This window comes from Vulpes vulpes, chromosome 6 (assembly GCF_048418805.1).
Source record: "Vulpes vulpes isolate BD-2025 chromosome 6, VulVul3, whole genome shotgun sequence".
Lineage (NCBI taxonomy): Eukaryota > Metazoa > Chordata > Mammalia > Carnivora > Canidae > Vulpes > Vulpes vulpes.
In genome coordinates this window covers 57,201,326-57,223,973 of record NC_132785.1, presented here as the reverse complement: position 1 = coordinate 57,223,973, position 22,648 = coordinate 57,201,326, and the positions used below count along the sequence as shown (strand labels likewise).

The following is a 22,648-nucleotide window of genomic DNA, read 5'->3' as shown; positions in this document are numbered from 1 at the left end:
CTAACGAGCATGTCCTGAATAATTTTGAAATTTATCACTCAGAAAACCAAAAGCTTTATATGAACACTGAATTCACACAGTAAATTCCCTGGTTCATACATGAACTTTATCTTTTGCAAGTTTTTGGTTTTCTTTTTGAAACATGGGTCAGACCTCTTCACATTAGTTTTCCCAATGTCTATACATTTTCAGGGCACACTTCCCTTTTTATTCCTCTATGTTGATTTCAAAACCACTAGGGTAGAAGAGACTAGCAAAGTGTTACCAGGACATCTAATTTGATCTAGATATCAGTTATTGGGTGGATATCAGATGCTAAGCACAGTTCTACTATTAAACAAACAGAAATTATCTCTGAACTCTCTGGAAGCTGTGAGGGAAGGGGAAGCAATATGCCTTATACAATCAATTTGTATTAATCATTGTCCATTTTTCTTGACCTGTATTTATGGGTTCTCAGTAGTTCAAAAACTTTTTTACAACCAGAAACAGAGAAGATAAGACACACACACACACACACACACACACAGATCTGTATCAGTAGGAACATGAATTTGAATTTGTTTCAATTTTTAAAATTTTTGAAATCTCTCTAGAACTTCCATATGGCCCCTTGTACTGAACATCAATCCCACTGGCCACTCCTTTCAGCCAGTGCCTAGATCTGTACAAAATCACTTCTACTTCTCTGCCATCATCTCACACTGAAGGCGCGTGCTCATTATAAAGTCATCTTGAACATACTTCTCATTTTCGCTTTTCATGTACAGATGGTCTCAGACTTACAATGGCTCGACTTATGAGTTTTTGACGTTACGAAGGTGTGAAAGCATTCTGAATTTGGATCATGTCCGGGGCTGGCGACATGCAGTTCAAGCCCCTTTCACGATGCTGGGCAGCAGCCGCAGCTCCCAGGCAGCCATGTCGTCGTGAGCGAAGACAACTCATACACTGACAATCATTCTGCATCCATGCGACCCTTCTGTGGTGTCACTTTCAGTAGAGAATTCAATAAAATTACATGAGATATTCAACACTTGATTAGAAAATTGGGTTTGTGCTCAATGATTTTGCCCAACTGTAGGCTAATGTCAGTATTCTGAGCACATTGAAGGTAGGCTAGGCTATGCTACAGTGTGCAGTAGCAAATGCATTTTTAATTCAACTTACGTGGCTCATCCAGACATAATCCCATTATAAATCAGAGAAGATGGCATTTCTTCTCCCTGGCAAATCATTGTACTACAGATTACCTTGCCATACCGATTACCTCTCCAGAGTACCTCAGCAGAACCCTCTGAGCTGGATCATAGTTACCGTTTTCCACCTGCATTCCAAACATACATATCTTCCAGCCGATTCAACCAAAACCTAATTATAAAACAGGCTATTACTAAAGAGATTCAGATGTACCACTGATGCACATCCAGGAATTTTAAAATCCTAATAAAACTTTTATCCTAAAAAAAAAAATCTTTTATCCTTTTAAGTGAATATAGGCTCTGCTTCTTCAGCTACAACATTGGTTTGCCTCACTCTGAATCACCAAGATTTTAATAGGCAACAGTCTATTCCAGGCACAGTGCTTGGCAATGCACATGTAATGTTCAATGACATAGTAACTGCTCTGGGGAAAATGACAATCCAGTTGAATGAAATTGGGGGTGTTCAGAACATTCTAGATTCACAGTGGAGGGTACCCAATAGCCTGAAGAGAATTGGACACTACAGTATGGGACACTCTCAGCACAAGTCTTGAAGGATTTGGTGGGGGACATAGGGACTGAGACATTCATAATCCATTAACTATACATTGAAGACCTACCACATACCCAAGACTGTGCCAAGCCAGAGAGTTGGTAATATGGTCTATATATTGTCCCCAGTTAATAGCCAAATTCAAGAAGGCAATGCAGTCAAAAGAGAAGTGATCTCGGGATCCCTGGGTGGCGCAGCAGTTTAGCGCCTGCCTTTGGCTCAGGGCGCGATCCCGGAGACCCGGGATCGAATCCCACGTCGGGCTCCCGGTGCATGGAGCCTGCTTCTCCCTCTGCCTGTGTCTCTGCCTCTCTCTCTCTCTCTCTGCGACTATCATAAATAAATAAATAAATAAATAAATAAATAAATAAATAAATGTGATCTCTGAGGAGCATCCCAAAGTGGGAAACAGCATGAACAATCTGGAGGAGGAATGAAAATAGCTCTTTGGGGAATTATTTGTCATTTGGCATGGAAAGCCTTTCTGAGAGGGTGAATTTCAGACTGCGACCTCAGGGAAAACCTTTGTGGGTGTAACTTCCAGGTTCCCATAGGAAAGGCTCTGTACCAGTGCTCTAAATGCTGGTCGACTAGGATTTTTCTCAGAAGGGCTCCCAGTTCAAAGACATCTGTAAAAAATTTTTGCCTTTCTGCCTTTACCCTGTCGTGAAGGATTCTGATTTCAATAGTGCTCTACTGTCGCAGAGATAAAAGAACACAAAACACAAATCTCACTGGTATCTTTGCTAGGGAATTTTTTAGAATTTGCTGCTGAATGACTAGTCTTGTGTTATTATTTACTCAAAAGTTGAAAATTCACTCCCCTCAGTTCCGGGTGGCATTCTGAGAAATGCCAGAATTTACACTTTTGTTGCCTTCTCACTCCCCAAGTCATGAGCACAGGCAATCCAAAAAAAAATATATATATATAACCATCATGCAGAACAAGGTTATCATTTTCATTCCAGATTCAGATGGGTACTGTATTCATGACCAAAATTCTGGATTTGGGCCTTACAGTATGGATGCCATGATTTCCAAAGACCAAAGAGACGTTGGATTTTAAAAAGTAAAGTCCAGCCAGAAATTTGAGCCCTAATCACATCCTTGGAAAAATCTAAAGGAGTCACTATTTCCAATCCATGGAAACTCTGCTTCTGGTTTTCCTACACTTTCCAGCATCATCCTCAGACATAACAATGGTTGGGATCTCCTACTCATTGACATTATCCTTTTGTGTCCATCTTGTTCCTTCAATTATCTCTCTGCTTCCTGTTGCACCATCCTGTATGGATGTCCCCCATTCCTCATCACCCAAGAAACTTCCAGGAAAGGCCCCTGGAAAGGGCATATTTTCTTCTGTTATGATTCATTTTCTCACCAACACTTACACTCACAGCTTTTTCCCTTTGCTTTCAAGAGCAAAAGAGGGTGGAGTTACATGGTCACCCACCACTACTCTGGACAACTTCCACACATCTATTGACCATTTTTGCTCTTTATTTTTTTATTTTTATTTTTTTAAAGATTTTATTTATTTATTCATGAGAGACACAGAGAGAGAGAGAGAGAGGCAGAGACGCAGGAAGAGAGAGAAGCAGGCTTCATGCAGGAAGCCCGACATGGGACTCGATCCCAGGTCTCTAGGATCTCGACCTGGACTGAAGGCGGTGCTAAACCGCTGAGCCACCCGGGCTGCCCCATTTTTACTCTTTAACATCTAGACCAGTTTTAAAATAAAATCTTTCTAAAAATAAATAAATAAATAAATAAATAAATAAATAAATAATAAAATAAAATAAAATAAAATAAAATAAAATAAAATAAAATCTTTCTTTAAACATTTCCTCCACAGTCCTAATATTCTGACTCCCTCTGAAAGATACTAAGATGTGGAACAGCTGCAACTGCATTAATTTGCTAATTTTCTCCACTTCCTCCAGTGCCTGAAACTTGAAAGATGTGTACAGTGAAGCCCAATGAGCAGCCAATTCAGACACAGACTTTCTTGTAAGAGCAGAAAGTGATCAAAACAGAATTTAAGCCTCTAATAAAAATGCACTCATCACTACTTTTTATTAATTTCTTTTATTATATGAAACATACATGTAGGGACCCCTGGGTGGCTCAGCGTCTGCCTTTGGCTCAGGGAGTGATCCTTGGGTCCAAGATTGAGTCCCACATTAGGCTTCCTGCATGGAGCCTCCTTCTCCCTCTGCCTGTGTCTCTACCTCAATCTTTCTCTGTGTCTTCTCATGAATAAATAAATAACTTTTAAAAAAGAAGCAGACATGTAAAAACAAGGACTTTGTCTCCTTTCCCCAACCTGAGTCATTGTTAAAAATTTGTCTAGGCTTCCAAGATTTTCTCCGCTTTTGAAAAAGATGCGCCCCCTTCTCTCTCATCTCATCTACCTGTCTGTACTTTATATATCATTCTCTAACCTGCATGTGATATTTACTACTATGTCGTGAATGTATTTGCATATCTGCAGTAGTTCAATACTTCTGACACCTACATGGGTCTCCACTGGGAAAAGGCCTGTCTTTATGTTAAACAAGAATTTGCCAGGTCAAAGAAAGAGCAGTTCCTACTTCTAACATATTCCACTTAAGCTTCACTGTGGTCTGCTGCTGTCACAGGACAAGACTAAAAGAATTTGCATTTCATGTTTCATTCGAGAGGGTTTGGCCACCCTCAGGAGCTCCTTCTCGAGAGCTCATTTATTAGATATCATAATATAAAACCCTAGGCAGTGGTTTAGCAAAACCTATGTGATTCTGTTGCCAAATCCACAAATATCATACTTCTTCCACAGATTTCAATCTGAGTGTTCATCTATATTGCCCTCCTGGGGTGCAGATACTGTCACCTGCTGTCATTACTTCCCTTCCATCCATCATAAGACTTAGCACCTGCTATCTGTTTGATACATAAATTATTTGCTGAAGGGTAGGCAAACAAGCCAATCCAGAGGTATTTGTTGAAAATTTTAAAAGAAGATAAAATTAAAGATTTTATATTACAAAATATACTAAAACCTGCTTTTCAGATATCTACCTGCACAGGATGAAAATTGCTAATCTCCAATATCAAAGTTCTCCTGGCACTTCTAAGAGAAATGTACCAAAATCTACACTTCAAATCAGGAACCCAATGAAGGATAATTGAGTTAAATAAACAAAAGTCTGGAAAGCTCACCAAATTCCACAGCTTTTTCTCGATGACCCACACAAACATGCGCTGCCTTTTTCCCAAAGGCGTTGATCTAAGCATCTATAATTAGAGCTTCAATGCTGATAACACATCAGGCTTCATAACACTGGGTGCCCCATAAGTGGGGCCAATAGTAGAGATGCTCACACTTGACATTTCAGATGGCGAAATTGCCTTTTTCAGTACCTAAGGCATGTTGAAACCCTGTAATTTTGTTTCTCTGGCAACTCACAATTTTTCATTTGCTTTTATTTACTCAGGCACACCAGGAAGGAGGAGACTCGGCGCTGAGCCTGGGGTCTCTTGGCCATCCCCGGGCTTTCTCGCATGCACTCGAGCTCCACCATCCCTTTATCTGAGGCTCGCAGCCCATGCCTAATGGTATGAAAATGCAACATATCTGCAGTGAACAGAGAGTTAATAAGTGTTTCCCTCTGCCTTATCATTTTAATCCTCTCATTTCATTTTCCTTCTGCTTCCACCATTTCTGAGTCTTTATACTCTATGACCTGGGCCTCAAATAACAGACTTCTCATTAGCCAAAGGGGTCCTTATGTTCTTGGATCCCATTCATTCATCCGTTCATTCATGGATGACATATCGAGTATTTCCTACACATCACACCATCACACACTAAAGATATAAGAGTATCTAAGATAGTCACAGTTTTTGAAAATTCAATCTATCAGAGAGAAAAGGCACATTATCCATTAATTATGACCCATCATGACACAATCTGTAGCAGAAGCAAGGGTCATGTACTAGGAAATCTTGGAAAAAAGAGTAATTATGTCTGATCAAGAGGGCTGGAGATGATGTCAGAACGGTTTTCTCAAGGCAGGAGTGGCCTCAGTACGGTCCTCTGCCACTACCTCCAGTTTACTCCTCTTCTAGGTCTGCTGTAATCAGTGGTTTCTTTTTTTTCTCCCTTAGAAAACTAAACTCCATATGGTCACAGAATGCATTCTGAACCTCTGCACCCCTAAGGGCAATCATAGCATCAGATATTAATTAATTAAGTAAGTTGATGCATTAACTTCCTTACTCAACCAATCTACTGAGCATCTACCAAGTCCTGGGCACTTCCCCAGGCATTGCAGATACAACAGGCTGCTGAGAATATGCCCAGTTATTGCTATCAGGGAGCAGACAGTCTAATAAGCAGAACATAATCACATGGGTCTGTAATCTGGTGGCACCCACATAGTATAATGAAGCCAGATGAAAATCAAATTGATTGTAGAGTAGTGGTGATAGGCTGCAATATGCTATAAGGCAAGCCAGGAAAGCCTGTTTTGCTGGATGACTTGAGCAGAGACCTGCAGAGCAATTTTCCAAGTGGAAAAGATGGGGAGAGTGTACATGGTGGGAATATGGTGGGACCATAAGGAGGCGTGAGAACAAAAGCAAAGGAACCGAGGCAGGGGCCATGGTGGGGGCAGGTCATGGCATGGCTCTATGTAGGACTTTGGGCCTTTCTTTGAGTGGAAGGAAAGCTTCTAGGGTATTCTGATGGAGAAGAGATGTTGATCTGGTTTCTGTGTGGGAACAGCCTGCAGGGGAGGCAAGGATGGGCGAGGAGATGAGAGAGGATGCTGCTAATCCTGGGAAAGGGATGATGCTTTAGGAGTGGATGGCAGTGGTCTAGATGAAGGGACACAGTGGCATTTACATCAGAGGTCCAGAAAGCAAGCACTGACTTGTCGACTCCTAAGATGCACTTTTATGTGCTCATTACAGGCAAACGCATTTTATATACAAAGCAGTGGGGATGTGTGTGTCTCTCTCTTTCTCAAACACACACATGCTCAATAATTAACACATTTTTGGCAATATTAACAATGAATTCACATGATTTTTTTTTTTTTTTTTTTTACAGAAAAGGTCGGTCTTCCAGTTAGTCAGATTAGAATGACAGTGTGTTCCCTGAAAACTTCAATGAGCACCTTGCAGGTATCACTGGGGAATATATGTGGCAAGAACACTGTATGTGTCCTCGGAGGCCAGAGCTAAAGCTCTCTGTATACAGTCTGTTACTATGTGAACCTGGCCAAATTGTTTCAATACTTCTGTTTCTCAGTTTCTAACTAGGAAAGTCACACAGGCATATTCCTAACCACACAGAGCTATGGTGAATAAAAAATTATATAAAAATGCATCATGGGATCCCTGGGTGGCGCAGCGGTTTGGCGCCTGCCTTTGGCCCAGGGCGCGATCCTGGAAACCCGGGATCGAATCCCACGTCAGGCTCCCGGTGCATGGAGCCTGCTTCTCCCTCTGCCTATGTCTCTGCCTCTCTCTCTCTGTGTGTGTGTGACTATCATAAATAAATAAAAAATTTAAAAAAAAAACACCTTTTAAAAAAATGCATCATAAATCATACACTATAACATATATATTGATCAATATCTAACATACCAAAGACACTATACAGCTTAGAAGTTATTTTCATATCTATCTGATCATCACAATGCATGCTGTGAGGTATATACATCACAATAAATACTCTGAGTACAATAGCCAGGATCATATTCCCATTTCACAGATGGGAAAAATGAACCCCAGGGAGCTTAAACATCTCAAACTTCACAAAAGTAGTAAGTGTACATGAAGTTACATGTGAGAAGAAAAGACCAAAAGCAGCTGTCATGTGATCTAATTCTCTCCTGATCATCTTTTACTGGTTCAGTTAAAAATTTAATAGAAGGCTTTTACCAGTAAAAATTTCTGGCACATGAGCCTAATACAATATTTTCTCGCTTATGCAATTATTTATTTTTTAATTCACTTGCTTCATTTTCAAAAGATTCTTCTTTAGGGCAGAAGTTCTAACTCCATTTGTTAAAGATTAATTACAAACTCCAGCATAGCAACTAGTAAATACTGCAGCTCGTTATCCAAGCCTGATCATTTGAAAGCATCATGTTTTGATGATCATTTAGCTCTTGAGTTTTGAACCCAGAACTGATTCTCCTCTCCGGCCGGCCCCGGTCAAGGGTTCTCACCAGATGCAGCAGGGACCCTCCTGAGGAGACAGGGGTGTGCGGATCCGCGCCCTCCTTCAGGAGCCGGAGTGCTGAAAGATCAAAAGGGAAAGCAATTAGAGTATGTGCTTCGCCCACCCCGTGAACCCAAGCCCGAGCCTGTCATTAATATCTCAAATGCAAACTGCCGTCAAAGCCAATGGGGACACATTAACCACCCTCGGACTTTTCTTGCTGTATGTGTGATCAGTGGCGTTTGTCTTCATACCCACACTTGTAACTCGGTCTGTCCATGTAATTTCCTATTACAGCTGCACAAAGCATTCAGAAAGGGGAGCACATTCTTACCGTTTATTGTTTCAAAGTGTCTAGTTTGTCTATCCTTTGTAGGGCAAAATAGTAAAAAAAAAAAAATACTTCAGAGGTTCATGGAGGCATTGGTTCACTTAACTTTCATTTTTTTAAATTTCACTAAGACCCACCGACTTAAAACAAAGTTTATTCTTTGGACATTAAACATCCCATTATACAATGGCCTCTAGGCAATGTGTCCACCATTCTCAAGAAAGACAGTGGGACAAAGCCATTTCAATCTAAATTAATAAGGCCCAATAGGTCAAAATACATGCCAATTATCAGAATAAATGCACAGTTGGAAGATGACCTATGTTTCCATTTGGACAGCAAAGGTGAATTCATTAGAACAAGGAATGCCACCAGCAGGAAGAGATTGTTATATTCTATGCTCCTCACCACTAGCTCCAGGACAGGCCTCAAAGAAATGCTCATCAATTCCCCAGAGCACCATCGTGGTTTCTGCAGTTAATAGCAGTATCAGAGTCTCAATAAAAAGCCATTAATGCATTTTCCACAAAAACTATAATTAAAGCAACAGTGACTCTTTTTTCCATTAAAACACAGACCTGTATGGAATGGCTCAGACTCCTGCCTCACTGAAGGAGTCTAATTTGTCTCTATGAATAAATAAATGAAATCTTAAAAAAAAAAAAATTCTCAAAGACAGTAATCTTTTTTTTTTAGATTGATTGATTGATTGATTGATTGATTTATGATAGACATAGAGAGAGAAAGGCAGAGACACAGGCAGAGGGAGAAGCAGGCTCCATGCCGGGAGCCCAACGTGGGACTCGATCCCGGGACTCCAGGATCGCGCCCTGGGCCAAAGGCAGGCGCCAAACCACTGAGCCACCCAGGGATCCCCTCAAAGACAGTAATCTTACAGGATCGAGGGTAACCTGGTGTGTTGTGGTGCCTCCATTTGCTTACTTGGGCATCTCACCCCTCGGCCATCAGGAGAACTTCCAGGAAGGTAAGTCCTTCTTTCTTTCTTGACCTTGCTGTATTTCTAGGAGCTGTCCTGCTGTGTGGTTTGCAGATGCCCCTTCTCCCTCCCATTCCTGGCTCTCTCCGTGCACACGTATAATAAATGGACCCACTTCTGCTCCCTCATATACTTTTCGCCCTTAATCTTGAAAAGTCCATTGTCAACAACAGAAAGTTAATTAAATATATTTACCGATGGTTTCCTCAGAAGATAAATAGCACTTTGACCCAAATGTTTATTTTACTAGCAAGTGAAATTATTCATCTTGAGTTAACTAATATCAATACAGGGCTTTGGAGTTGTTGTTTTTTTTATAGAAAAACACCTGCACTACAAATAGAATATGAGGCAGATTTTATTAGCACAAATTCATAAAATGCTCAGATTTTTAAAAAAGATGTATTCATTTATTTGAAAAAGAGAGAGAGCAGTGGGAAGGGGCAGAGCCCAAGGTGGGGCACAATCTCACAACCCTGAGATCATGACCTAAACGGAAATAAGGAGTTAAGACATTCAACCAAATGCACCAACCAGGTGCCCCTGCTGTCAGATTTTTGTACAATACACCATGCACATGTGTAGTGAATTATACATAATAGGAGTCATGATACACTTGTCTTGGGCTTCCACAGATTTGACCACAAGGCCTGACTACACTGGAAGAGCTACTGATTTCTCTGCACCTCAGTTTCCTGCCAGTGGAATAACAGACAATCGTTGGACTCCTGTCATGGGGACTTCACAGGAGTGAATGAGCCAACAGTGCAGATGTAGGTCATGCTTCCTGGTGCTCCAAACAATTTCTACTAGTATAATTACTCTGTCACAAAACCCTGTAATAATATATCCTAGAATCTGTAACTTAAGGTTTATTCTAAATTTTCTCAAAACTCTGATTTTTAAATTTTTTTTAAAGATTTTCCCCTTTTACTCATGAGACACACACAGAGGGAGGCAGAGACATAACTGAAGGGAAAAGCAGGCTCCCGGCAAGGAGCCCAATGTGGTACTCGATCCCAGGACCCCAGGATCACAACCTGAGCCAAAGGCAGATGCTCAACTACTGATCCTGATTTTTTAAGATTTTATTTATTTATTCATGAGAGACACACAGAGAGGCAGAGATATAGGCAGAAGGAGAAGCAGGCTCCTTTTGGGGAGCCTGATGCAGGAATCAGTCCCAGGACCCCAGGATCACACCCTGAACCAAAGGCAGATGCTCAAGTACTGAGCCAGGCAGGCATCTCAACCCTCTGATTTTTTTTTTTCCAACCCTCTGATTTTTAAAAGCTGAATATAAGTGTAGGATATAAACAACACAGATTTAGCAGAATTCACTAGGAGGAGGAGTGTGTAATAAATCAAACACAAAAGGGGTGGAGAAGGCATTGCCTTCAATGCAGAAGGCAATGAAGAATGATGAGTGCGAGGATGGAACACTGATTATGGTTCAGAGGACTGGGTCATGGAGAGGACGGTACATCACACTACAGGATGTGGACACCGTGTTGGGGGCAACAAAGTGGATCCCAGGGTTTCCAACAAAGGAGGAAAAGACTCATTACCTTACTGTTATGGACTGAATATTTGTGTCCTTCCTAAATTCCTGTGTTGAAGCCTAATCTCCAAGGCGATGGTATCAGGAGTGGGATCCTTGGAGGGATAATTAGATAGAATGAGGTACGTAATGTGAATAGAGACCTTCTGGTGGGATTGGCTGCCTTGTATGGGGATGAAGAGACCACAGCTCTGTCTGCCCCATGAAGACATGGGAAGGAGGCCATCTGTAAACCAGGAAGCAGACCCTCATTAGGGACCAAATCCACCGGCACCTTGATCTTAGACTTCTAGCCTCCAGAACAGTGAGAAAATAAGTGTCTGTTGCTTAAACCCCAATCTGTAGCATCTTTGTTATAGCAGCTGAGCTAAGACAAGGGAGGGGGCAACACAAAGCCTAGAAGGAGTCTCTTGCTCCCACCACCTGTTTAAATTATGAATATAGTCTCAGGATCAGGCAGTGGGGTGTAGGAACCACTGCAGTGCAGGTGCAGAGCTTTGTTGTTGAGGGTACAGGACAGACTAAGCAGGCTGGGGCAGAGTGGGTGCCACACGGCAAAGAGAGGGGTCTATGGAGGACCAGCCCCATGTCTAGGGAAACCAGTCTGTAAGATGCAAAACATGGATGGGTGATTACAGGAGGAGGGGGAGCCACAGTGGTATGCTGGTGAATGCTCCAGGATGATGGAGATCTAGATGTCTTAGATGGATGGATGGAAGGATGGATGGACAGAGGGATGGATAGATGGATAAATAGATATGCCCTGATGAGTTTATTACACATTTTATTGATACAAAGGCTGTATAGCCCACAATTTACAAATAAATATATAATACTCAGTCTTGTAAATGCCATATAGCCAACTGATTCTCACAGAATACTATTGATGATTTTTGTTAAACTCTTATATCCACAGCCAATCTGTGGTTACAATTAGTGCATGTGACCTTGGCATTTTGGTAGATATTTTCACACATTAATGAGTAGAGCCAGAGGTGAGCAAACTCTGACTGGCAGGCCAAATCATGCTGTGGAATTTATATAGCGTCTGAACTAAAAATGATTTTTACATTTGTAAAGGGTGTGTAAGAAAAAGAAGCAATAAAGAACAACCAAAAATCTAAGAAGAATGAGCAACATGGACTTTATGTGGCCCAAGAAGCTTAACATAGCTATCATCTGGCCCTTTACAGAAAGTTTGCTGGCTCCTGAGTAAGATGAAAATGAAACAATGAAGTATGTCAGATATTGCCCATTTATCAAGGACCAGAGGGACATCTGTGGAAGTAAGATAATGGTTTTTGAACAATGTATCATATTACATTTATATCACATTTTTGGTTCTAATATAACACGTTTGTTAAGTTTAGGCCTGAATGAACGTGTCCTCCAAAACTTAACTCTAGACAAGGCATAAGACAATAAATCAAGCCAACTTTCATGGTGTGATTCTCCCATCTCAAGCTACCAATGTGATGTCACTGAACCCAGGGTTAAGAAAAGAAGACATGCATGTGACCTTCAAGGGCATGAGAGAAAAATGCAGTAAACTAATTAGGAAGTGATAAGTCTTGAGTATTCTTTTTTTAAATGCTTTATTTGATTTATTTGAGAGAGAGAGAGAGTGCATGCAAGACAGAGAATGAGTGGTGGGATAGGGGAGAGGGAGAAGCAGACTCCCCATAGAGCAGGGAACCTGATGTGGGACCTGATCCCAGAGCCCTGAGATCATGACCCAAGCTCAAGGCAGACGCTTTACTGACTAAGCCACCCAGGTGCACTGCGAGTATTACTCTTTATTACAATCTACTGAATTGTACTTTAATTTTTACCATAGAATTTATTTAACTGTTTCACAACCAACTGACAAATTCCTGAAATTTTAACAATTGGCTCTCAGGGGCTGGAAGGGCAAGGTCAACACTCTACAGGGAGTAGCCTGAGGTCAATAAGGAACATGTCCAAGAATGTTTAGGACTGAGAAGGACACTACCCCCAAGAACTCCAGAACTTACCATAGTGATAGACAAGTAAGTCCTACTCCTCTTAATTGGGCCACCCATCAACCCAAGGAGGAAAGAAGTGGTGACAATTTGAGCATATTTTTTTTTTCCCTAGATAAAAGGGCTGTTTTCCCCAAGGGCTGTTTACATTATCAGATAGAACTAAGTCAGAACCACAGACTACATGCTAAAGGGGTAGCCACTGGACACCATGGTGGGCACTCAAGAAGCAGACAAAATCAGCTTTTGACAAAAATCAAGAAATGTTTTTCATATAAACACACACACAAGCTGTAGAGTGAGCTAAATTAAATTCTATGTCTCTACTGAGGGTTAAAACTGGACATTGTGAAAGACATAATGCAAATGCCATTTGCATAATAATTCATTCATAACAGAGAATTTTGAAAAAAGAAGACAGTATGATGTGGGAAGTAAAGTCAAAAGAAACATTAAACTTCCTTACTACTTCCAGACCACTGACAGGTCCTTGCTACAGGCAGTGACCTTACTCTAGGAGCTCGGCTGCCTCATGTTGACACTTTGCTCAGGGCAAACAGCAACCTTAGCTTAACATTATCCCAACCTCCAGGATTCTGTAAATCTACTCTAACATGTAAAAGTCCTTTGGAAATTTCTTTTATCTCTACACCTATATCTTCTAAGATATATGTCAGCAATGATCCCCCATATGGTCTACTGATAAACATCTGAAGGATCTCATGACTAAGGTTTTATTAGACAGTAATAAATGGCTTTTTCCTAACAACAGCTAGCCCCCTCAGGTTCCTGGAAACCTTGCTTCCAAAATCCCTTAGAGTCTTATGCTCCCCCTAACCTCTTCCCAACTTGAAAGTATACAATCAGTCACCCCTCATGGCTCCAAGGCAGCTCTTTTGCCCACGGCTCCTGTCCCCCTGCTGTAATAAAACCAGCTCTTTGCACCTAAGACATCTCAAAAATTCTTTCTTGGCCATTGGCTCCATATCTCAACATTTCCTGTATCAGGCACATTTTTCCAACGCTAACTAACACACACTGAGCACTTTGCTAAGTGCTTGGGCTGTAAATTAGATTTATAAGAATTACTTTAATTCTCCCAACACCATGATGCAGATCTTATCATTGTTTCCAAAAGAAAGATACTGAGACTGATAGATTTTTGTGATGCCCCCAAGCCACGGTAAGCTGGTAGATGTAGAACTCAGTGTGGTCAGCAAGACTCCAAGGATTCTCAAGATAAGCACCGGGGTAGAGAAACTTCAAAATCACAAAAGGGAAAAAAAAAATCACAAGAGGAATGAAAATCCATTTTAATGCCTTCTGATTAAAACTGCCCAAATATAGGTTAAAATACTTTCCCCTAAAAGTTCCAGGTTTGTAGCAACCTTGGAATAACAAGATGTGAATTGCCAGTCGAGTAAAATGTCAGTGCTACTCCAAGTCTTTCAGTGACAATAAAATCCGCAGGAAAAGAAAAACAGCCATCTGGAAACCAGAGTAATGAAGCTGAGGCTTCCTTTTATAGTGTCACTGCTTGGAACTGATTCAGCATTTCTTGTATATTTGTGGCTTCATCATCAAGCTGCCACAGAGCTCCACTGAGAAGTCTGTGTAGGGGGCATGATTTGATATTTAAAAAGAAACAGTCTCTAAATCTTCAGCTATTGGGGTTAGAAAATGGATGAAAATACGCCAGAAAACTTGCTAAAGAGCTTTCACAGAATATGCAGCTGTCTCCACTGAAAGTCCCGACCATCACCAACAATAACCAACCCCAAGAGTCCAGCAGGTAATTGGTCCTCATATGGAGTCTCTGGACATAACCATGATTTGTCTGTGATGATATCATACAGCACACTGAGCAACTTGGTGACAGTAACTGCTTTGGGGACCCTAGGAACCCACATGGATATCTGGCTACACAGCCACTGATGATGCTCATGTGTTTCTCATGATGATTGTGGGTCTATATTCAGAAAGATTTCAGTTAAGATCAATACAGGGAAGGACAAGCGAAACACAGCATAACCAGGGGTTCTAAATCTTGGCCCTGTTTTAAGCCCTGCAAAGGCATTTTCCAGAGAGAGGAAAGGATAAAAGGATAGGTGGCAAAATGTCAGCAAGTGGTACACCTGGTTGAAGGGTGTATGGGAGTACTTTGTTTTGTTTGCTCACCTTTCCTGTAAATTTGATTTAATTTCAAAAAAAAAGTTACAACAAATAACAACAAAAAACTCAAGGTGGGCTCCTTTCTCCCTGAAAAGATAACAGAAACCTCAATGCAAAGACTTCTAAAAATGTAGATGGGATAATTTCCATAACAATTGATGATCTTCTAAGAGATGCTTTAAAAGGCTTATCTTATCATTATGGCAATAAAGAAGGGAAGCAGCAAGAAGGAACAGACAGATTATGTTATTAACACCACAGAAATGTCTATCTGCACTGCAGTGCCACTTACTATACAGATTTCCTGCCCTAAGTAGCACCCAAATTTTAGGATGTCTAAGAACAACATGAAGATTTTTTAAAAACAGATTTTCCTTGGTTTCTTTTCTAAAGATAATATTTATTTACGTGAGAGAGTGTGAGCACAAGCAGGGGGAGCAGCAGAGAGAGAAGCAGACTCCCAGCTGGGCAGGGAACCCAACACAGAACTCAGTCCCAGGACTCTGAGACCATGACCTGAGCCAAAGGCAGATGCTTCACCAGCTGAGCCACCCAGGTGCCCCTAAAATAGGTTTTTCTAGTTCAGTGATTCTCAAACTTCTTTTCATTATCACCCCTTCCCCGTCAACCTCCACCATAAACCTGTAATACCACAGACATTCTGTCCATCTCCTCAGATGCAGTGGCCCTATGAAGGGCAACAAACCATGGTAAAGCTAATGTTTGTCTTCCCCAAGAAAAACTTTGCACCCTTGAGGGCTATTTCTCCTCCTTTAAGAATCAAGCCCCAGCCACCTCCGGATACTCCAATGCAAGCGCTCTGGTATGGGATCAGAAACCATGCATTTGAAACAAACACTAAAGGAAATTCTGGGGCAGATGGCCACCAAAATTCATTTTGAGAAAAGCTGCTAGGATTTTACCATCTCAGAAAATTACCTTCAAACATCTCGCTTTGAGCAAGAGAATTAGTGGCAAAGTTAAGAACTCATGTCAGATCCTTTCCCATTAATTTGGCATTGAGAATTTGGCCTCTAATGCTGTATCACTCGGAACACACAACTTATTCTCAAAAAATACATATTTAGCCAAGCCCACCCAAGGTGAATCTTGGTTCAGGATGCTTAGAACAGCTACTATAACTTAGAAATATATACCTACCCTGTCCTGTCACTGGTCTTAAAATGAGTCAGTCAAGAACATGTCCATATGTTTCTAAGGTCAAAGCACCTAGATGATTATAATACTGGGAAGGGTGAGAAGCAGTGGACATCAGTATCCAAAGAACTGGTTAGCTTGTTTCCATCCCTGCTGGCGTTGGAGCTTGCAGTGAGGATCTGCCTGGGATCTGTATTCATGGGGGCTGCTCAGTCAACACTTTAAATGGATGCTTTCAGATTTAGATCAGGTCCATATGCATCAACAGGCCATTCAGGGATGCTATCAGCCACCCTCCTAGAACAGGAGAGCCCCAGGGTCAAGGCCCCATCAGGGTTCCATACTTCGTAAGAGAACTACAGACCCATCAACTAGGGGTACCATGTCATCATGTGTGCTGAGACCCACCCAAGTCCCGCTGACCTACTAGGCTTCAGGGAGCGAAGGCCAATATCATATCACTTTGCAATGAGTTTTTTTGTTGTTGTTGTTTTTGTTTTTTTTTTTTTTTGCCTTTTTTAGTTTGCAATTAGCTAAAGAGTTTGGCTTTCCTACTCAGCTTGGTTAAAACTGGATCTACCTAAAACCTGGAAGTTGTGAGACTGAGCTCCAGGACTCCCATGGCCAGGTTGATGCGGATCCCCACCCCGCCCACTGGAGCAGCTGCAAATGCAATATCCAGTGAGTGCCTTTTCTGTGCTACGCACTGCTTTAGGAGTTGGAGCTGTAGCAGAGAAAAAAATAGAAAAAAATCCTGCCTTCGTACAGTTTACAATCTCACAGGTACCCATAGGTGAAGACAGAACACAGACAAGAAGGTATTACACAGTAGAGGGATCTATAGTTCTTCTTGAATCACTGCCTGGATATCCTGAATCTCTCAGAAAATTATTTGCTGTTTCTCTCTTTAAATGTTGCTTGTAACTCATTCCCTCCCTCCCCACTTCAAGGCCATCATTGGCCCAGAGCTGAAAAGATATTCAAAAAAGGGCTTCTACAAACTCACCTGTTCTACAGAATTTTTAACATGTATTATTGTGATATATATGCCCCAGAGGGATCAGGTGTGGCCAGTGTTCCTAAACCAATCCTAAATCATTAACTCTCTAAATAGTCCACAACAGACCCAAAGTGACAGTTTTAAACAACACATATTTAACTGCATCGTATTTCTTCACACCTAGATGTAGGAACAGTAAATCCAGAATGCACACAATATAAACACATGCTTCATTTTTTACTCTCTCTCTCTAATCCACTGTCAATTTATCTTACATAACTTTAAAATGTTTTTTTTCTTATATTTCAAATTTTAGAAGTAGCCTTAGCTTCAAAAATTGATTCATTTTCAAAAAAAATTGATTCATTTTCAAAAAGTGATAAATAAAATGAGGTACAGCATTGATATTACTGCTAATCTAGAATACTGTTTATGTGTGAGGATGGTAAAAACAGAAACAGAATAATACAAATATTTCTCAAAGTTAATAAAATGCAGTGTACTTGAAATAAAAGGTAAAACAAATATTTACCCTCTTTTAAAAGTAAGGCAAAGGGGGATGGAGACATGAGCGAAACAGGTGAAGGGGATCAATATTCCCTTACCACGATGAGCAATGAGCAAAGAATAGAATTGTTATGTTAATTTTACTTTAATAATAATAATAAATCTTCACAAGCCAGTTTTTTTTCAATTTCATCTTTAAAAAAAAAAAAAAGTAAAGCAAAGGGGAGAGAACTAGCTGAGTATATCTGTCATTGACCACTACCTAAAGATAAACTCAGAAGACAGATGTAGCAGCATCGTAGAATATTCATTGATGTATTGGTGGTTGTGTAGATGTAGTCTTTTATTCTTTCATTATTTCCCCTCCAGCCTTCTTTGCCAGGTAAACTGACAGACAAAACACTGAGTGCAGGATATTTTGTGAATTCCAACTGTATCACAGATATTCATTATTTTTAACTCATTTTAAAAGTGAAATTTCAGAGGCACCTGGATGGCTTCAGTCAGTTAAGCATCAAACTCTTGATCTGAGCTCAGGTCTTGGATCTCAGGGTTGTAAGTTCAAGCCCCATGTTGGGCTCCATGTCCTACTTTAAAAAACTGGGGCGGGGGAGTGAAATTTCATAGAAATAAAGTTTTCTGTGCCAGACTAGACATTTTGGAGCAACTGATTCCCTGGAGACAACCAGAAAGGTTGAACAATTTTTTTTAATGCTTTAATTCTTCAGTGAGCTAAAAATAGAGTAAATTATTACACGGAGAGGTATCACATACATTAAATCGATCACAATTAAAACTCTTGAGCATTGGTCCAAGAATAGATAATAGATGTAAGAACAAAATATCTACCACGGGATTTGTTTCCAGTTATTGTCAATCATCAATACAGCTATTAACAAAATTCTTGCACAAGTCTTTTTATAAAATAATGCATTCATTTTTATAAGGCACATACCTAGACATGGAATTGCTGGGACACAGAGTATGTATAAATGTGAATTTCTTAGAAATTGTCAGAGTTTTCAAAAGCAGTTGTACCATTTTATACTCCCACCAGCAATATAACTAGTCTTCACATTATTCCACATTCTCATCAATATTGGCTATTTAATGGAGCCATACTTATGGGCAACAGGTTTTATTTTATTTTATTTTATTTTATTTTATTTTATTTATTTATTTATTTATTTTGGCAACAGGTTTTAATTTGCAGCATGCTGATGAGTTACAATGTTGAGAATTTTTAGGTAAATTTATTAGTCATTGGGATATTCTCTTCTGTGGGTCCTAATCTCACTCTTTTACCCAATATTTTATGGTATATTTCAGTATTTTGTTCTTATTGGTCTATAGAAGTTCTGTATCTATTGGACATGGTTACTGCCCCTTTGGTCAATGCAGAAAATCACTGTACTTTTCAAATGATAAAACAACCATGCTTTCTTGGGGTACAGACAATGGTCTACTTTGTTAAGTGGTGATTACATGACGTTCACTTTCAATAAATCATAGTTGCACATTTATTGCCAATTTTATTATGTGTTTTATTTCATTCTGAAATATTATAAAATAAAAAATGTGCTATATTATTGTAAAAAATGAGTACTAACATTTTGAAACGCTGGTTATTAAGTAATAATGACTCTGGCAGAAAGAATAAAAATGCTTGTCCAAGGGAGCAAAGGAGACAAGAGACAGGACATTTTGTATATCAAAAAGCTGTAATATATCCCTATCAGAACCCCAATGCCCTTTTTTGCAAAAATGGAAAAGCTGATCCTAAAATTTGCATGGAATTACAGGAGATTCTGAGTAGCCAAAACAAACTGAAACAGAAAAAAAGAAAAGAAAGTTGGATGCCTCACACTTTCTGACTTAAAATCTTATTGCAAAGTTGTTTGTTTGTTTGTTTTTCTTTTTCTTTCTTTTTTTTTTTTTTTTTTAATTTGTTTTTCTTATTGCAAAGCTACAGTAATCAAAACAGGGGCATCCGGGTGGCTCAGTCAGATAAACCTCTGACTTTGGTTCAGGTCATGATCTCAGGGTCCTGGGACAGAGGCCTGTGTCTGGCTCCTGCACAGCAGGGAGTATGCTTCTCTCTCTCTCTCTCTCTGCCCCAGCTCCTGTGCTTGTGCTCTTTTTCTCTCTCTCAAATAAATAGATTTAAAAAAAAAAAGGTGCGGTCCTGGCACAAATGTATGGACCAGTGAAATGGAATTGAGAATCCAGAACCTGTAACCCCCACATCTATGTTCAACAGATTTACTTTATCTATTTATTTTATTTTTTTATTTGAGAGAGAGAGCATACAAGTAGGGCTTCTTCGGGAGACAGAGAAGAGAGAAGCCGACTGAGCCACCAAGTCACCCCTGTTCAACAGATTTTCAGTGAGAGTTCCTGATCATTCAATGGGGGAAGGAATAGTCTCTTCAGCAAATATGTTCACTGGGACAACTGGTTATCCACATGCGAAAGAATACAGTTGAACTTCATAACACATAAAAAACATTAATCCAACAGGCCCATAAATACAGAGGACAAACTTTAAAAGACTGGAATAGACATTTCTCCAAAGAAGATATACAAATGACCACCAAGCACATGAAAAATGCTAACTATCATAATCATTAGGGAAATACAAATCAAATAAAACCACAATGGTACTACTTCATGCTCACTAATATGACTACAATAAATTTTACAAATCAAAATAAGTACTGGCAAGGAGGTAGAGAAATTGGAACCCACTTATATTGCAAGTGGAAAAGTAAAATGGTTCAGTGACTCTGGAAACAGTTTAATGGTTCTTTAAAATGTGACACACAGTCTACCACGCTAACAATCCTGCTCCTAATATAAATCCAAAAGAATTGAAAGGAGGTACTCAAATACTTGTTCATGAGGTTCATAGCAGAGTTATTCACAACAGCCAAAAGATGAAAACAACTCAAGTGTTCCTAAATGGACTGACAGATAAACCATGCATGTTATATTTATACAATGGAATATTATTCAGTCATTAAAAGGAATGAAGTACTATATGCTACAATATGAATGAACATTAAAAACATTATGTTAAGTGAAAGAAACCAGATAACAGCCCGTATATTGTGTGATTTCACTTAATTGAAATATCAGGGGTAGAAACGGAGACAGAGAGCAGACAGTGGTTGTCAGAGTGGAGAAGGGGTTATGGGTGAGTGGCTGTTAATGGGTATGGTTTCCATCTGGGGGATGAAAACGTCCTGGAACAAGGGGTGCCTGGGTGGTTCAGTTGGTTAAGCAGCTGACTTCGGCTCAGGTCATGATCCCAGGGTTGTGGGACTGAGCCTTGGGTTGGGCTCCCCCATGGTGCCCCCGGCTTAGCAGGGACTCTGCTTCTCCTTCTCCCTCTGCCTTTCCCCTTGCTTGTGCACTTGCTCTCTTTCTCTCTCCCTCTCTCTCATAAATAAATGAAACCTTAAACAAAAAGAAAAAAAAGGAAAAGAAAAGAAAGAAAATATCCTGAACTAGATGGTAGTAATGGATGCACAGTGTTATGAATGTGTTAACTGCCACTGAATTACATACTTTAAAATAATTAAAATGGTAAGTTTCATTTTGGATGTATTTTACTATAATTAGCCAGGGATCCCTGGGTGGCGCAGCGGTTTGGCGCCTGCCTTTGTCCCAGGGCGCAATCCTGGAGACCCGGGATCGAATCCCACGTCGGGCTCCCGGTGCATGGAGCCTGCTTCTCTCTCTCCCTCTGCCTGTGTCTCTGCCTCTCTCTCTCTCTCTCTCTGTGTGTGTGTGACTATCATAAATAAATAAATAAAAATTTTTTTAAAAAAAAGCCATAACCCCCCTATTGTGGTGTCTTAAATGTTATAAACTTAAGCCACATACATTTTTTTAAAGATTTAATTTATTTGAGTAAGAAACAGCAAAAGACTAAGTGAGTGTACAGGAGCAGAGCTGAGGGGCAGAGGCAGAGAATCCCAAGCAGACTCTGTGCTGAGCATGGAGCCCCCAACGGAGCTCGATCTCACAACCCTGAGATCACAATATGAACTGAAACAATGTCCAGAGTCTCACACATAACCTATTGAGCCACTGGGAGACCACCCCACACATTTTCTTATAATTATGTTTTATAAAACTATATTTACAGAGAATCTAATGTCAAGGAATTTTATTTATATAAATCCTGTTTGTGTTGTTCAGTAAATCTGAGATAGAAAGGGAACAACTTTAGGGGATTAGTTAAGCCTTCTTACCTGCATAATGTTTATTTAGATTTTTTTTTCACCAATGCACTAAACTTATGCACATTTCGCACCAATAACAATCGGGGGAGAATAGTTTTGAATTCATAGATTTAGTTTCTGGTCCCATAGAGCTAGAATTCATAGATTTAGTTTCTGGTCCCATAGAGCTAGTCCAAGTCCAATGAGAACATGGACACTAGTTCTCATTGTTTTCAAGGGGCCTCAAATACACCACAGCCTTTTGTGCCTAGACCAACCCTACGATTTCCTGGTCCTACTTCAACCACTTACTTTCCTTTTGAGTCTCATTAATCACTACATTTTTTTTTCTTTTTTATACTCAGACATATGCCCCATTAAGCATTTATAACTGTTGTCCCCAGAGGAGCTCATGTAGAAAAATATGTACCGTGTGACACATTAAGGAAGAGAGATTAATGCTGCCCCTTAGGAAATTATCAATTCCAATTTCAGTACTTGCCAGACGCTTCAGCATTCAGCAAAATCGAGCAAGCCCACCCCTTTCCAGAATGCTCATGACCACAAAAGCCGCCAGACAAATCTATCTGTTGGTGCTAGGTTTTCACACGGAAGAATTGCCCGACCCGCACTAAATCAGTATTTAATGTCCCTGTGTGGGGAATACTTTATTTTTGATTAACCAATTTTCAGTTTGTGTCTTAAACATTTTTAGAAA

At 40.2% G+C, this 22,648-nt stretch overlaps 1 protein-coding gene across 17 annotated transcripts in view; it reads right to left on the bottom strand.

The window, feature by feature from the left end:
- The window catches only part of MYO16 (myosin XVI), a 591,124-nt gene that overhangs the window by 394,492 nt on the left and 173,984 nt on the right, over positions 1-22,648 (bottom strand). For all 17 annotated transcript variants that reach the window (XR_012002051.1, XM_072761001.1, XM_072761005.1 and 14 more), the window contains one exon: positions 7,980-8,050. Coding sequence is in view for 16 of the 17 variants with exons in the window: in XM_072761001.1 (XP_072617102.1) it covers positions 7,980-8,050 (71 nt within the window). In the remaining variant the exon portion in view is untranslated. The remainder of the gene's footprint in view (positions 1-7,979; positions 8,051-22,648) is intronic.